The sequence below is a fragment of the Apteryx rowi genome, unplaced genomic scaffold (genome assembly GCF_003343035.1).
Source record: "Apteryx rowi isolate R43461 unplaced genomic scaffold, aptRow1 scaffold_68, whole genome shotgun sequence".
Classification (NCBI taxonomy): Eukaryota; Metazoa; Chordata; class Aves; order Apterygiformes; family Apterygidae; genus Apteryx; species Apteryx rowi.
Window position 1 is genome coordinate 2,402,670 of NW_020450960.1, and position 15,315 is coordinate 2,417,984.

The 15,315-nt window shown below is 43.7% G+C and overlaps 1 protein-coding gene across 1 annotated transcript in view; it reads left to right on the forward strand.

Annotated features, from left to right (window-relative positions):
- The window catches only part of CSMD2 (CUB and Sushi multiple domains 2), a 331,313-nt gene that overhangs the window by 222,188 nt on the left and 93,810 nt on the right, over positions 1-15,315 (forward strand). Inside the window, exons 22-27 of the mRNA XM_026086083.1 lie at positions 854-1,023; positions 2,967-3,123; positions 3,503-3,694; positions 5,046-5,172; positions 12,347-12,549; positions 15,051-15,242. Of these exons, the coding sequence (XP_025941868.1) occupies positions 854-1,023; positions 2,967-3,123; positions 3,503-3,694; positions 5,046-5,172; positions 12,347-12,549; positions 15,051-15,242 (1,041 nt within the window). The remainder of the gene's footprint in view (positions 1-853; positions 1,024-2,966; positions 3,124-3,502; positions 3,695-5,045; positions 5,173-12,346; positions 12,550-15,050; positions 15,243-15,315) is intronic.

The window sequence follows — 15,315 nt, forward strand, 5'->3', positions numbered from 1 at the left end:
GCAAAGGATCTCAGCTTCTCTCTGTTTTGGGTGGAAATGGCTGCTAGCTGCAAAGCTGGGAATGAAAAAATTGAGAGAGTAAGGGATAAAGGGTCCTTTAAAATGCTGACAAATGGTGAGTTGAAGAGCTGAGSGCAGAATAAACAACAAAAAAAAGGAAATATCAAGTTTTGCCCTCTTTGCTTTCAGGAAATTATTTTGAGGAAGATTTTTTTTTAATTCAGAGTGCTGTATAATTTGTAGTTATTTTGGATTTCACTGAGCATACCTTTCTGCACAAAGAGCTCTTGCACTTGCAACAGTCTGTTACCAGCAATCAGTGATGTGCTGTGTTGACTGTTAAATGAATACCGTTGAGTTTTATGTACTACATTAAATATAAAACTTGTATACATATAGGGTGAGCTTTGTCTGAACAACATGGCAGAAGGCTTTACATATTTCAATCTAATAATATTTTTAAAATTTGCTTCTGATTCATGAATCAGGAATGAACATAAACACATGCACTCTTTTAAGCAGGTGGTGACTTTCCCTGGATTTCAGAATGTATTTCTGAATTTGGATCCAAGGTAGCATTTGGGCACGCCAGCTTTGTGCGACTTAGTTTCACTCTCTATACAATGAGAGGATATTAATCTCTTCTAAAGGATGAGAGGTTTAATAATAGTAAAAGTGCTAGTAAGTACTATTTTCTTTACTAACTGCACTTGGAAATAGATCCATGGATATGTTAGCAGATGGGTATAGAAAGGAATGAGCATCTGTGGCCATTTGGAGGAATCACCTGCATGTGCTGTATGGCTAGACTATACATGTGGTTATTAAAATATATCTTTTTGTCTTTGTATAGCTGAATGTGGTTCATCTGTAACTGGAACTCAAGGCGTTCTGCTGTCCCCCAACTACCCAATAAACTATAACAACAACCATGAATGCATCTACTCCATCCAGACCCAACCAGGAAAGGGGATCCAGCTGAAAGCCAGGACTTTTGAACTGGAGGCAGGAGATGTCCTCAAGGTAATTCTTCTCCCTCTGGCGATGAAGGGTAGTGCTGCTGAGAAACGAGAGCAAGGTCTGAAAGGGAAGTGATGTTCTAAAACGGTAACAGAGTTAGCTGTAGCTAACCTCTGGAAAATGCCACCCAGGCCCTGTCAGTGCTGACAGTTTAGTGGTGGTTTTGGTAATCTGGATAAGCCAGAATACTAGGAATTGTATTGACATCTGCAAAAATGTCCTTTGTACCGCAGTGACTGGTTACAGCAGTCACTTCTGTGTCATTAAATGAATGAATCGCAGCGTTTTTGAAGACAGCAGCAAGGTTCCTGTGGACCAGGCTCTATTCCAGGCAGTGGAGCTAGAACAGTAACTGTGTGTATCCTCTCTGAGGTTGGAGCAAGACTCAAGTGATGTGTGAAACAGTATTTTCTAGCCTGTGGATACCAGCTAATTAGCTTTTATCACTGCTGTGCATTAGTTTGCTGTGCTTGAAGACATACTCTGTAATCTTAGGGAATCAGCACCTCTGAACCTCACTAATTCATGCCAGTCTCTGCAGCTGCACCAAGACAATAGCGAATGTCCTTTGCATGTCAGCCTATTTGTTAATCTGAGACTTCAGTCTGCTAATGAATGTTTAAAAAAAAAAAAAATCCATATCCTATAAAAACGTAGATATCTTGGCTATATCACTGTGGCCTCTGCTGTGAAGTCTTTACTGAGATGGAGAGAAGGCTTCACTCTTTGTTTTATGTATTGTGCTGTACTGTTTGTTTAGTTTATCAAGCATCTTTTGAACTCAGTAAAGGTAATGGAAAGAGCCCATATGGAAAATAAGAGGTTATTTTTATTTTAAAGCAAAATACTTTGCATGTGAGAGTGAGTAGCTAGGTAAAGACAGGCTTTAACCCAGCACCTTTGGACACCACACAGAGTAACAGAAATTGTACAATTCAAAGTGTATAGAAATACCCGTTAACTTCAGAAGAATAACATCATTTTAGAGATTTACTGGAACGCCAGGCAGCCCTCCCTTGCAACTAAACTTCAGTTCTTATCTGCACCATCGTACAGTGGAAACTGTTAACACGTGAGGGACCATGAGGTTCTTAGCATTATTTTTGTGTTTCTAAGAACCAAGGATGATTTGCCCCAAAAAAGGGATTATTTAAATGCAGAACTCCAGATCCAAACTCTTCAACATTCCCATACTCAGTCTTAGATTCATCTGCATTTACAAGTTTCAGGATCCTAAATAGGAGGAGACAAATCCAGGCTGATGAAATCTATTAACCACAAAGAAATGTTTTCTGTAGGAGGCATTATTATTACAAGATGCATGCTGCTGTGCTAAGCCATCTTCCCAGAAGGCATCTCTGTCCTTATCTAAGTGCCATACTTCTGCTCTATGTCATCCACGTATTTTCAACTCAGAATCGCTGGAAAGAGAGATTTCCAGCTAATGCAAAGAGTATACTAGTTATGAAAGAACTGGTGCTTTCTCAACAGTATTGTCAGCAACTTTTCACATATTCCTAAAGAAAGTTGCTATCAATCTCCACTAGTGAGAAGTTGCCTTTTATTCTCATAGAGAATCATCCTATCCACGAGAAATTTTTTGTTTTGTTTTTAACAATATTGGAGTCAAGACACATTTGTGAGATGTTCTAGAAGGAAATATTTTTTCCCTGTAGCTGTGCTGCACCTTTGGAAAGAGAAACTTGTTCAGAAAACACAGCAGTGAGTGCAGTATAAGCAGAGGTGTAAGGAGAAAGACATGCATCCTTCAGGGTGTGAATCCTGCTCCTCAAATGAGCATCATCATAAAGCATTGTAAAGTCAGACTCTTAGTTTTAATAATCTCACTGGCTTCAAAAAGCTGACTGTTTGCACTTTTGGAGGATTTGGCCCCTGATTTATCAAATAAAAGGTGTTTTTCAGTGTGTGTTTCTTGTTCCTCCTAGGTCTATGATGGCAGCAATAGCTCTGCTCGCCTGCTGGGTTCCTTTAGTCGCACTGAAATGCTCGGCACCAGTATAAACAGCACTTCCAGCACCATGTGGCTGGAGTTTATCACCAACAGCGAGAACACGAGTAAAGGCTTTGAGCTGCAGTTTTCTAGTAAGTCTTAGGCCCATATCCTTGTGAAATGGGAATCCTAGTTGTAATAATGTATTTTTGTGTTACAGTTGCATGACTAGACAAAGCAGTCCTTTCCCAAAAGATGTTGTCATCTAAAGTGCATTGAGAGCAGAGGAGATGATTATGTTGGCAACCCTGTTGTGAATGAGCCGGAGGCCCTACAGAAAGTTTGGGTCAAAACTGAGATACGAGATCTCTGGAATCTTGCTCAAGTCTTAAGCAAAAAATATAATTCTCAGTATAATGTTTCTTCTTTCCAGGAAAAGATTGGGAGAAGAAAATATTTAATACTGCATGTGTTAATGTTTTCTGTCTTTTAAATATCTTGTGAAAACCGACACTGTTTCTCCTGCCCCAGGTTTTGAACTCATTAAATGTGAGGACCCTGGCATCCCACAATTTGGCTACAAGGTCCATGACGAAGGACACTTTGCTGGCAGCTCTGTGTCCTTTAACTGTGACCCTGGCTATACCCTGCGAGGAAGCAGGGTGCTGGTCTGCCTGACGGGGGAGCGGAGAGCTTGGGATCAACCCCTGCCAACCTGCGTCGGTGAGACAGCTCTTGCTTTCAAGTCCTCTCAAAAGTACTTTGCCTGTGGGCTTCATGCTGGACACCCTCTCTTCCTCCTTAGCTAACGCGTGTGACATTGACTCTAGTATTGATTACACCCATCTACATCAAAAGAGACAGTGCTAAGGATCCCTTGTAAGGTGTCTTCAGATCGAGAGCGCTGATCTCTGCAAAATGTCTACTGGCAGTCTTAACATGAAACACTGTGCTCTGAGCCCTTCAGCACAGTTTTAACAAGGTTTTTTGCTTCATGGTGAGGACTCAACTGCTTTTCCAGTCCTTGTCTTTTCGCTGGAATGTGTTAAATAGAGTGGCAGTTTCTGATAATGGCAGATATCAGCGTGTGTCCAGGCTTTTGACAGTTCAAAGTCAGGTTTATTTGAGAGCTACATGACATTTGATCCCAGATATTTTAATTCCCTAAGTTAGCCGCCTCTTTGCTAAGTCCTGCATTCCCCTTTTCCCATAAGTCTCCAGAAGGATATGCTCTTGCCTAGAACGCTATGGAATTATGGTTTGGGTATCTAAATGAAGTCCTGCTGGTCTGTTGCTCATTAACCACATAATTAACCAGTGTTTTCAGGACACAGTGATGCTCTTACAGACTTACTCCTCTTAGAGATCTCAGCAACCACCAGGCTGCTTTCATGGGTGTAAGCGCTGTGCTCAGACATTGGTGCTCTGAATTCTCCCATGAGTCAGAACCTTCTGTATGCTGTAACCCTCTGCTGAATTTTAGCCTTAATTATTGAGGTAAAAAGGCAAATTTCAGTGATTCACCCATCTTCTTAACCTTTACCCTATTTGCTCTATGTATATTGTGTACGATAGTCGTGTCTATTTGAGTATGTGGAAACTCAGAATTTTGATGGACACATTATGAAAACATTAAAGAGCCTCAAGTTCTTTGGAAATTCAGTTAGATACATAGGTATGTTGACTTCGTTTTGTCACACTTACAAATTAAGACTTTTTGCAGATAGAGGGAGAATCATTGAGCTCTTTCACCCCATGTGTGAATTAGGGAAAGAAGTATGCTGGCAGGCTCTGCCTTTGTTCACTGCGAAGCCAAAAAGATGGGGGGAAGTTGTTCTTCACTTTGACAACATGTCAGATTTTAGGAACATGCACAGAAGTGCAGAGCTATTCTGATGACTCACTACTTTAGCTGAATTAAGTGATTCTCCTTATCTTTAGTTTGTAAGGTTTGAGAATCTCTTTAAGTGGCAAGAAATTCTCTCTGTTGTAATCAGGATGAAATTTGCATTGTTGCCAAGTAAGAACCATAATATGTCATGAATCTTCTAACTAACCCATATGTTTCTTACAGCTGAGTGTGGAGGTACTATCAAAGGAGAGTCGTCAGGACGGATACTGTCTCCCGGCTACCCGACACCGTACGATCATAATCTTAATTGTATTTGGACAGTCGAGGCAGAAGCTGGATGCACGATAGGGTGAGTTGGGAGGTCGGGGGCTCTTCACTCCTGGTTTTTACATGCAGCTGTTCTTCAGTGAGGTGATGGTTTACTCTCTGCTTTCCTAGCTTGAGGTCGGAGCTAAAAGGTTTGGTTAACTTTGTGTTGCTGGGTTCCCAAATTCCTTAGGCACCGCTGAAATCCCCCAGTAGTTCTGCTGTAGAAAACCTGATTTTGATATCTTAAATGTAGCTCTACTAAGTTAATGGTTATTGTAGTTTGTTTTATTTTGCATGTACAGCTTCTTTTTCCAGTAGTAGATCAGTAATTATATAAAGTGGGTAAAGAGAACATAGTGTCACTCTGAGAGTCACAAATGAGAGAGCCAGTGCTGGTTTATCTCCTTGCCAGATTGGAAAGCATCACTTCTTCCCCCTTCACTTTTGCTTTTTAGCCGTGTATGGCCTGTGCCTGTAACATCTATTGTGCCAAGTGGTGGTGAACCCAGATTATTTGCTATTTCTGCCTGTGATACTACTGTATTAAAATAACATCTGAAAGCTTTTAAATGTATGTATAGTGTAAATGCCCTTCACCCCTTCACTTAAAGGATGTATGCAGAAACAACTCTTCTCCACTAGACTACAGTGTTGAATTTCCAAGCAATATCTGACATGTGTCCAAGTGGCATAATCCTAAAATGAGGACGTGTATATAAAATTGCTTGGAAGATCACATCCAAGCAAAGGATAATGCAAGGCAGTTACGGATTTGGTTCCTCTCCCATTTGTGCTGCCAGAGGAAATTAACACTGAAATGGGTGAGCTCTGTCAAGTTGCTTTCATGTAAATGAATGAACAGTCAGGCATAGGGGTACCCAGATGTAAGTGGACAGCTGGAAAAATGAGACCTTGGTTTTCATCTTCTAATTGCATTGTTTTATGATTTTAATAATAAAAAAACAGGTAAAATGTAATTATCCTCCCAAAGGGAAGACTCAAGATGGTTTCTAAACATCTGGTCTATACAGAGACCCCAGACAGTTTTCTCCTGCTCTTCTGACTTTTCTTATTGTTCTGTTATCACTTTGCTTTTGGAAAATGGCAGTTTGAAATGTTAATTTGTTTATAAGTTATGTGAACTTGGCAGTTAGGTAAGCATGGTATTGAGAACATTTGGCTCATAAAGTTACTGCAGCCACCAGCAGAATCCAAGCAGTTTTCTACTTTGTGATACTTCATCTGTGATCTCTGCTGCTCACTGTTATTCCCACACTGAAATCTGCCCCAAGCTCTGCCAAGCCTTTTCCACACTGCTCTGTATATACCTATATATTTCAGTCAGCTGAAGCCATCTTCAACAGAAAACAAGTATATTTGCAAGTAAAGTTTTTGCTAATTGATGGAACTTGGATGGAGCAGGGTAAATTACAAGGTTTATTCAGTAGCAATCCCCTGCTCTCCCAGGTTCTCCCAATCATTTCTAATACTTGTTAGTTGGTGCGTCAGCCCCGTTCCTGTGCTGACCTGAGACCCGTTCCTGTTGCAGGCCTGCACTTGTTCGCTGTTCTGTCAGTGCACTTCTGTCTTCACCATAGCTTCCTTGCTACATCAGCACTGATCTTCTCTTCAACAGAGACTGTTAATCATGCTGAGCTCTGTGGTGCTTCTGGTCAATGGATTTATGCTGGAGATAAATTTGATCTAGTGTTTTCGGTTTTACTTAATGCGGAAATTCCCTCTGTTGGCTCTGCTCTTTAGTATGGTTCAATAATGGATGGTTTCTGGTATCAACCTATAAGAAAGAGCATAGTCAATGCGGTCTAATTCCTGCATGGGCAGCTTCCAGTGGTCTTTTTTTTTTTTTTTTTTTTTGAAGCCGCCTCTTTTTTCCTCTCTCCTGTAAAAGATTCTGAAAATTCCTATGCAGACCTTTAACATGTTTTGCTTCGCAGAAGTATATTGACTCCTTTAACCAAGCTTATCTCCACTGATGTCTTTCTGGCATCCTTGTTGCAACTGTTGCATTCCAGTTACGACGCACATGGTCTACCAGGTTAATAGCACCTGCTGGCTTCCCCGCTTTCTGATGCAGGTGATAACCTCTCACTCCAGACCTTCAGTGCTAAGACCAGACATAAAGACTGCAGCAATAGTAGTGCTATTTTTGCCAACCAGCAGCAAAGCAATGATATTAGTTGGAGTTTAAACATACAGTGTGAACTTGGTTCATGTTTAAAGCATGGCATGACAGCTCACAGCAGTGAAGTGAAGTGCRTATCCCCAGAGCAGGCATTGCTCCCACGCCTACTGCATACAGAACTCCAGAGCTAGGCATCTGTGATGAATATGACCCTCTTTAACACACAGGATTTAGCAGTAAGGCCTGATTATTCCTCTCAGATTTCCCCCCCCTCCCCCCCAACTACTCTGGGCATCAGTAGCAGAGTTTATATCTGGGCAGGGCTTTGCCTGTATGAATTAATCTGGAGGATGAAGTAAGCATGAAACCCCTCTTCCATGCTTCCCAAGACTGCCTCATCCCCACGATGGCTTCAGCAGGTGAGCTTTACTCATGCACATAATCCTATCCACCTGTGTAAGGGTGCACAAATGAGCAGAGCTGTATGCTTGCGTTTGCAGGATCAGCCAGAGGCTTGAAAGGGGCCAAGACTGAAATGAAATGATGCCAGGCAATAGTATGGTAATATACCTTGTGACCCCTCCTTTCATCAGAGAGAAAAGCTCCCTTCTTCTCCTCCTTTATTTGGCAGCTCAAACAGAACAGATGATCTCTGGGTTGTTGAGAGAGCACATTTTCAGCAACTTCATTTTTATGGTAATCCATTGGAAAAATAATCCTCTTCACGCATGATACAATTGTATAAAGCCCTCATTTATAACTTGCATTAAAATTAATCACCAAAGCCTTTTGAATAAAGCTGTATCTGCACAGAACGATGGGAAGGAAAGGAAGAAGAGAAGGATAGAAAAATTAGTCTGTCCGTTATTGCCACGAATGTTAAAGGGTTGCACTTCGAGAGAGGATTAATTGTGTGCGCATGCTTGTCCTGAGAGACTCTGGGAAGAGGAAGGGGAAGGAGAAAGGGGAGGATGTACTGGAGAATGAATGAAGCTTGCCTTCAAGTGCTGCTTGCATGGCTGAGAGTAAATATACAGTTAGAGGTGGCAGTGGCATTTTATTGCATAGCAGCAATCTCGGTGTCATCAGAGAGTTTATTGATATTGCTAACCCTAGTCTAATGAATGGTGCTCTATTGACAGGTTCATTTTTCACAGTTTCATCTAGAAATATGGGTAAAAATATCTTGCTGTTGCAGTTTGCTTCTGTGGAGAAGACTTCTAGGGGTGTAGCATTTAACAGCTTTACATTTGGGAACCCTCTCCTGGCCGAGAGGATGATGGCGCAAAGCCCTGCAACCTGCTGTTACGGTGAAAGACCTACAGTTTGGCGCGGGCTGTACGGGCATCAGCCAGCGCGGCTGTCGAGCTGTGTTCGGCTGCTGAAGCCATCTCAGGGTGGGAGCTCAGCCTCCTGCGCAGCCAAGCCGAGCTGGGGAGAGCCAGGGCTCGGGTGGGAGACCGGGAGACTGGAGAAAGCCCCAGGCTGGTCAGGCAAGTCGTGGGGCTGTTCTCTGGATAGCTGGGGCTAAATGGCTCATCAAAGAGTGCGCAGACTGGGCCTCCTCCTCCTCCTCTCTGTTCCTTGCTAAGCTGGGAAGCATTGCCCTCTGTCACCTATATATATAGCTAAAATTCCTAATTTGCTTTTAGCTGCATTTTCATGCACGTAATTGCGATTGTCAGTGCAAAAATAAAACCCTCTTCTCACCATTGTCTGCTGAACTGGTTGCTCTGTCTTGTCTTAAATTAAGCCCTGCTGGGAATAGAATCAGGCTGATAGAAAAATCATGCTGTAAAGTTACAGATGTGCCTATTGAATAGATTGATTTGCTCCAGAGAACACCAGTTCTTCTTAATAAAATCAGCTATCCCAATAGATGCCTGAAGTAAGCAGCATTGGATAACCTGTGCCTTGCCACTGCGTCATCTGCTTATCCTGCTGAAAGCATCCTCCTTGTTGGTAAATCCTGCCTGCAAGTTGCTTCTTAAAAATAAATTAGGGAAGAGAGTTGCTGTGGCCAGCAGTTAGCCTTGGTCCCACTGGGACTGTGCTCTGCCAGGCAGTGGGACGAACCTGAAGGATTGCAGGGTGCCAGCCCCACCTCGGTCTCTCCCAGTGTCTCCAGTTACTCCAGCATCTTTCGCCGTGAGTTTTCTCTGGCAGTTTAGGCCAACTAGCACAGGGTAGCCCAAAAGCAAACCTCGTCAGGCCAAGGCACCTGTAGAGAGTGGCTCTGCTATAATCCATTCTTATTTTCCTTGAGTCTGGCGCTTTTCACTTTGCTCAAGGTCTCCGTGCTAGGTAGATTTATGATTCAGCTCTTTTGGATTCTGTCGGATTCTGTGGATGTCATTTTGTTGCTGAGTACATTGCAGTATATATATTTTTTTTATGGTTCTACCTTATTTATTTATGTCTGCCCCGGATAAATGGGAAAGCAGCCAAGCGAATGCTTCCTTGTTTTCCTCAGTGGGCTCTCTGTCAGGGTTTTAAGCCGAGTATCTGAATGTTTTATTTTCACAGGTTTTCTCGGTACAGTTTATAGATCTGTGTCCCCGTTTCGGAATGGCATGCCTAGAGTTACCCTGTGTTAGCCTGATTTCATCGTGTCAGCTGGTGTTTTCCCCAGTGATAATGTGGCAATGAAAAGCAGAAGCAATTAAGTGGCTTCTCTTTGGTTGGCGTTTTAAGTGCAGGAATGAAAGGGACTGAACCTTGACGTATCACAGCCTTTAGCTGATAACTCCCTGGGGTTGTCACAGTAATGACCCTATCTTATGCTTAGATGGTGCTCCTCATCTTGGAAGATCCCAAAGCTCGTCTCAAAGTCTCATCCGTGCAGCAGCCACTTCCCGTCCTTCTGCAACGGAGGCTGTTCTGGCAGGGAGAAGTGTGGTGCAGCATTCCCGGCGCTTGGGAGTTTGGTATTGGGAATCGGCACCGCCAGGCTGTGCCATTGCAGTGTGCCCCGAGGTCAGTCGCTGGGGACGGCTTCGGGAGCGAGTTCCCTCACCCAGCCGCCCAGACGRCCACTGCCGGTACCGTGGGCTTTCCCTGGGGGGCTTCTGAGCAGGTGCCGAGCAGGTAGAGCCCTGTTTTAGTTCAGAAACGGGCGAGATGAGAGCGCCAAGTAGTACTGCCGCAGGCGGTTACGTACCGGGGAGCGTTTGATGCATACGCTAAAGCCTTGTAGCCCTCTCTTCAGGGCAGACAAAGCTATAAAATGCAGAGTAAGGAAATGGTATCTGCATTCAGAGCATCGTAATAAATACCAGGTGGAGACCACAGTGTCACTTCACTGGCTGCCGCCAGGTTCTTCGTTTCTGTTTTCTCTCCCTCCCCTTCCTGTTCTGTATTTTGGAGAGCTGGCTCGTGCCACCTTGCTGTTCCTTTATTTCTTGCTCAGGTTATTTCACTAGCTGATCTACATACAGCTTTGCAATATCCGGAGTTTTATAAAATGTGTCAAAATCGGCTCCAGTGTGGGAGACATGCTGCACCTGGTTGGTTGTTGCTTTGAGTGGAGGCGCCCACTGTGCTCACTTGTGGGCTTCCACTTTGTGCTCCCCCCTTGCCAGGAGCCCACAGATGCCACGAGGGGTTAYGGGAGCTTCCTTTTTATCTCCTCTTCTCAGTTCAGTCCTGAACTGCTGCCTCCCCAGGTTTTGCTTTCTTCTCCCTTGTACTCACTCAGGGCTTGCTGTGTTGCTGGTGGAGTTCCCCGTCCGTCTGTCCTCGGACAGGATTCTGGGCAGCCTGGTAGCATCGTGGGTATCATTGCTCCCCGTCCCAGCACCCTGCCGTCAGCACAGTTCTGTCGTGTACAAGAGCCTTGCTGAGTTCATGTTCATTACTGAAACTCAGCCCGCCCTTTCCTGCATCAGCCGCGTCTCTATTCTCCTGTCTCAGACATGACTGCTGCAATCCAGCTTTCAGGACGTGTGCTCCATCCGTTTGCCACCTTCCCCATCCACACACCCTTTTCTTCCCTTTTTGTTCCCTTTGGGACAATTAATAACAATGGCCCGTTAAGGGTTTCTTTTCCAGCAGCATCAGGATGGTGTTTTAAATAGGAGTTGGTGTTGGTTGTTTTCTTCTCCTTTTTTTCCCCTGTTACACGAGATTAGCTTGGTGCCAGGAGCAAATTCTTTGATCTGAGTGCAGGTAACAAAAATCAATGCATTTTATCAGTAGATGCTGGCCCTTGACAAAAAGCTATTCCTTGTAGGACACCAAAAAGCAAAAGGACAGCCAAGGTTGTTGCTGTGTGCAACACAGGGACAATGTGTGAATTGGATGAATTTACATCAGTTGTCTTAAGGGACCCTAGCCCATTTCCTGCTAATTTTCCTTTTAGAATAAGTTTCTCAATATTTCTGTGTTTATCTATAATAGAGCTCAGTAAAAGCAAGAACAAACCCCTTGTCCTCCCCTTCGCAGTCTCTGTGCCTCTCCACCACAAGTTTCCTGTCTGCCCTTGAAGGCTTTTGTGTGTGTGACAGCTACTCATTGTAATGTCTGAGCACCGCCAGTGCAAAACCAGCAGTGACAGGTCCAGCTGGGGATATTTCCTCTGCTCACTGTGGGCTTTTGGTGTTGGTTGTTTTCCTCTCCTTTTTTTCCCCTGTTACACAAGAATAGCTTGGTTCCAGGAGCAAATTCTTTGATCTGAGTGCAGGTAACAAAAATAATGCATTTTGCACCTTTACCTTGTACCTTTACCTTGCTGCTCAAGTCTTTGAGGAGGGATTATATTTGCTTAGGATAGAAAACAAAAAAGGACCCAAATTTTCGGAAGATATTAGCATCTGTGACACTGTTGCTTTTTGTTTATGGACATACATGTTTTATTAAGGAGCTATGCAGCTAAGAGATCTTGTTTTTTGTAGAGAGATAAAGTTAGTCAGAGGGCTACAATATTTTGTCCAAGGTGAGTGGCAGATGTTGGAAGAGAACATGTTTCTTATTCAGTGGGCCATGCTACCATAGGTTAGTACCTTTTTAACCCTTTCCGGAAGAAGGCAGAGCTCTATTTGTGGTGTGACCTCCAGTTGTTTTTGCCACACAGGCTCCATTTCATGGTTTTCCACACTGAGGAGTTCCACGATGTGCTGAGGATATGGGACGGTCCAGTGGAGAACGGCATCCTCTTAAAGGAGATAAGTGGGTCTGGCTTACCCGGTGATGTCCACAGTACTTTCAATTCTGTCATTCTTCAGTTCAACACTGATTTCTTCACAAGCAAGCAGGGCTTTGCTATTCAGTTTTCAGGTAGGCTTTATGGTATTTCTTCAGCGTTGTTCAAACGTGGTTTTGCTAATAAGTGATTTCCACCTCCCAGGTACTGATGGTGAGCAAATGCCTTGTATCGAACCCAATAACAGGGACTGAGCAGTCTGCAGAAATACAGGAAACTTGTACCTTGTCCTTGCAATGCATGTGACTTCTATGCTCCTCTGTGCCACAGTCACCTTCACAGTGGTGAACCTGGCAACAAGATGTAGAACAGTACATTGTGGCATACACAAGAAGGGACTAGAGACGTTTTCCACCATGTTTCCCACAAGTCCCTTAGAGATTGCAGTATGCAGAGAGCTTCCCCCAGGCATTCTGAGAGCGGCTGGTCAGTGGTCTCCAAAAACCAAGTCTATCTAAAAACCCTCAGATTGGATCCCCTGAGAGGCAGATCACAAATAACTCTTGAAAATATTGGTTATAGTGATGTCGTTGCAAGCAGCAGCACTACATGTGATATAATGCAGCTGTAAWCTGGTCATCGCCTGAGACCTGACAGTTGTTGCCTAAGACCTGACCTTGCAAACACATTTATTTCAGTTACATTAGGGTAATAAATTTCTGCATTCACATGCAGGTTTTCAGTTTCTGAGCCTTCACTGGCATGTTCATTAACCAAACAGATACCTATTTTGGAGATGCTAGTAACCAGCTCRGGGACTGTTGGGTAAAGGTCGTAAGACTTTCCTAGGACTCGAACATACCTAAGCAGCAAGGCTCATACTGTGTCTCCCAAGTTTTTGCCCATTGCTTTCTGTTCTGGGTGCCTTATGTGGCTTCAAGGACAGGCCAGCTCTTTGGGAAGAATAGCAGAGTAGAATCTCTTCTGGGATGACCAAGACAGAGGGACAGCTTTGGGGCTGCTGAAGGTGGCTGTGCCTTTCTCTGTCTTTGCCAGGCTTGTGTCTCAGTGGCAGGGAGACCAGAATAGGCTGCTAACTTGTCTTATCTTCAGTGACACAGAGAGCAAGAGAGGGATTTTCTCTGATTCTTTTAAGAGCTTGCTATAAACTGGCTAGGTGTAATGGACTCATATCAACTTAGCAGGAAATAAGCTCCGCTCAGCTGCCTGATACAGAGCTGGTCTTTATTGACTACTCCTGCTCAAAGCCTTTGTTCACAAGGTGTGACTAAGTAGTCAGACCTAAGCTCAGAAACCTACAGTTTCGGATCTTGCAAACTTTGATCTATATAAGCTTACAAAACTTCTCTTTCTCCATGACTTTCCGTACTGTTAAATAGCTCTAGTGTTGACGGGCCTTGAGCTCAGCCAGCAGTGAAGTCAGCGGGGCTGCGTGCCTTGCCCCCAGCTGAGAAGCTGGTGCGCTCCCAATAGCAGAGGGGATGGGATACCAACAGGGGGGCATCTCATACCTCCAAGGGGTGCAGCAGCAAGACTGGGAGGGAAATGTGCATTTCTGAAAGGTCAGGCTTGATGCTTCACAAGGCTAAAGGCTAAATTTCCCTGCTGCTCAGTGGAAGTGAAAAGTGCTAGTGGAGTAGTTTATTTTGCAGCATGTGTCTGACAGAATTCTATAAAAATTCCATGTAAGATCAGTGGATGCCTCGACTTATTAAGTAAACATTCATGTGCACAATTATACGTCAAACTTGCACTCTGTGTAGTGCACTTGAACCTGCCRTTCCACAGAGCCTTTCCCAGCTGGAGTAGCAGATGCTCAGTGCAAAGTAAAAGTCAGGTTTTGTGTATGTGGCAACTTGAAGGGATACCAAAGGAGCAAAGATGGAAAAATAAAGTCATTGCTTGGATATGTGTTTAGGGACAGAGTCTAAGTACAGTCAGTGCTTGGCATCTGCAGTGTGAATTTTTGGTTTCTCTCCCTTTGTCTTCCTTACTGTCCTCTGCCAATGAGTTGAGGGAAATAGGAAGAAATGTGATCTTGTAGTTGGGTGATAGCCTGAGATTTGGAATAGCCAGGAAACAAAACATAGTCTCCCACTGATTCCCTCTGTAGTCTATGTGTATGCAGTCGTCTTTCCCTCCTATGCCTCTGTTTCAACACTGGAAATGATGCCTCTTCCTACTGCAGAGAGCGCATTGGGATAAGTAAACTACAATATTAAAGGTTATAAGATAAGAGAGTAACAATGGCTTGATTCAGGCTGAAATTAGGACATGATGGAGMTGAAGTTATATCTGATAGAGCTTGAAAATCAATGTTTGTAACAAGTGAAGGTCTGTGCTGGAAGGGCCATGGTGGGGAGGAGGGAATGTTCATAAAGGTCTTTTTAATCATGTGCAGAATATTTTGCAGCTACACAGGCAGAGAATTAGGAAATGTGTTTCAGATAATAGTGGGAGTGAGGGAGGGAGTTTTGAAGTTTTAGTATGAAATGTAGTATGTTTAAAATGGCTGAAAAAAGGGAAAATATCTCATTTTTCCATGAAGCAAACGGATGTAAGTCGGGAGGAAATTCTGCAAGTCCATATTAAACATATTTTAAATACTGTTCAGTTTCTACTGCCACTTCCTGCAATGACCCAGGGATTCCCCAGAACGGGAGCCGGAGTGGTGACAGCAAAGAGGCGGGTGACTCCATCGTCTTCCAGTGTAATCCGGGATACGCTCTGCAAGGGGAGGCCAAAATCACTTGCGTGCAGATTGAGAACAGATTTTTCTGGCAACCAGACCCTCCCTCCTGCATAGGTATGTTACATGCGTCTGTCCTCTCGTTGCACCAGGCTACCTGCCCTGATTTCATTGCAAGACTTCTATATCT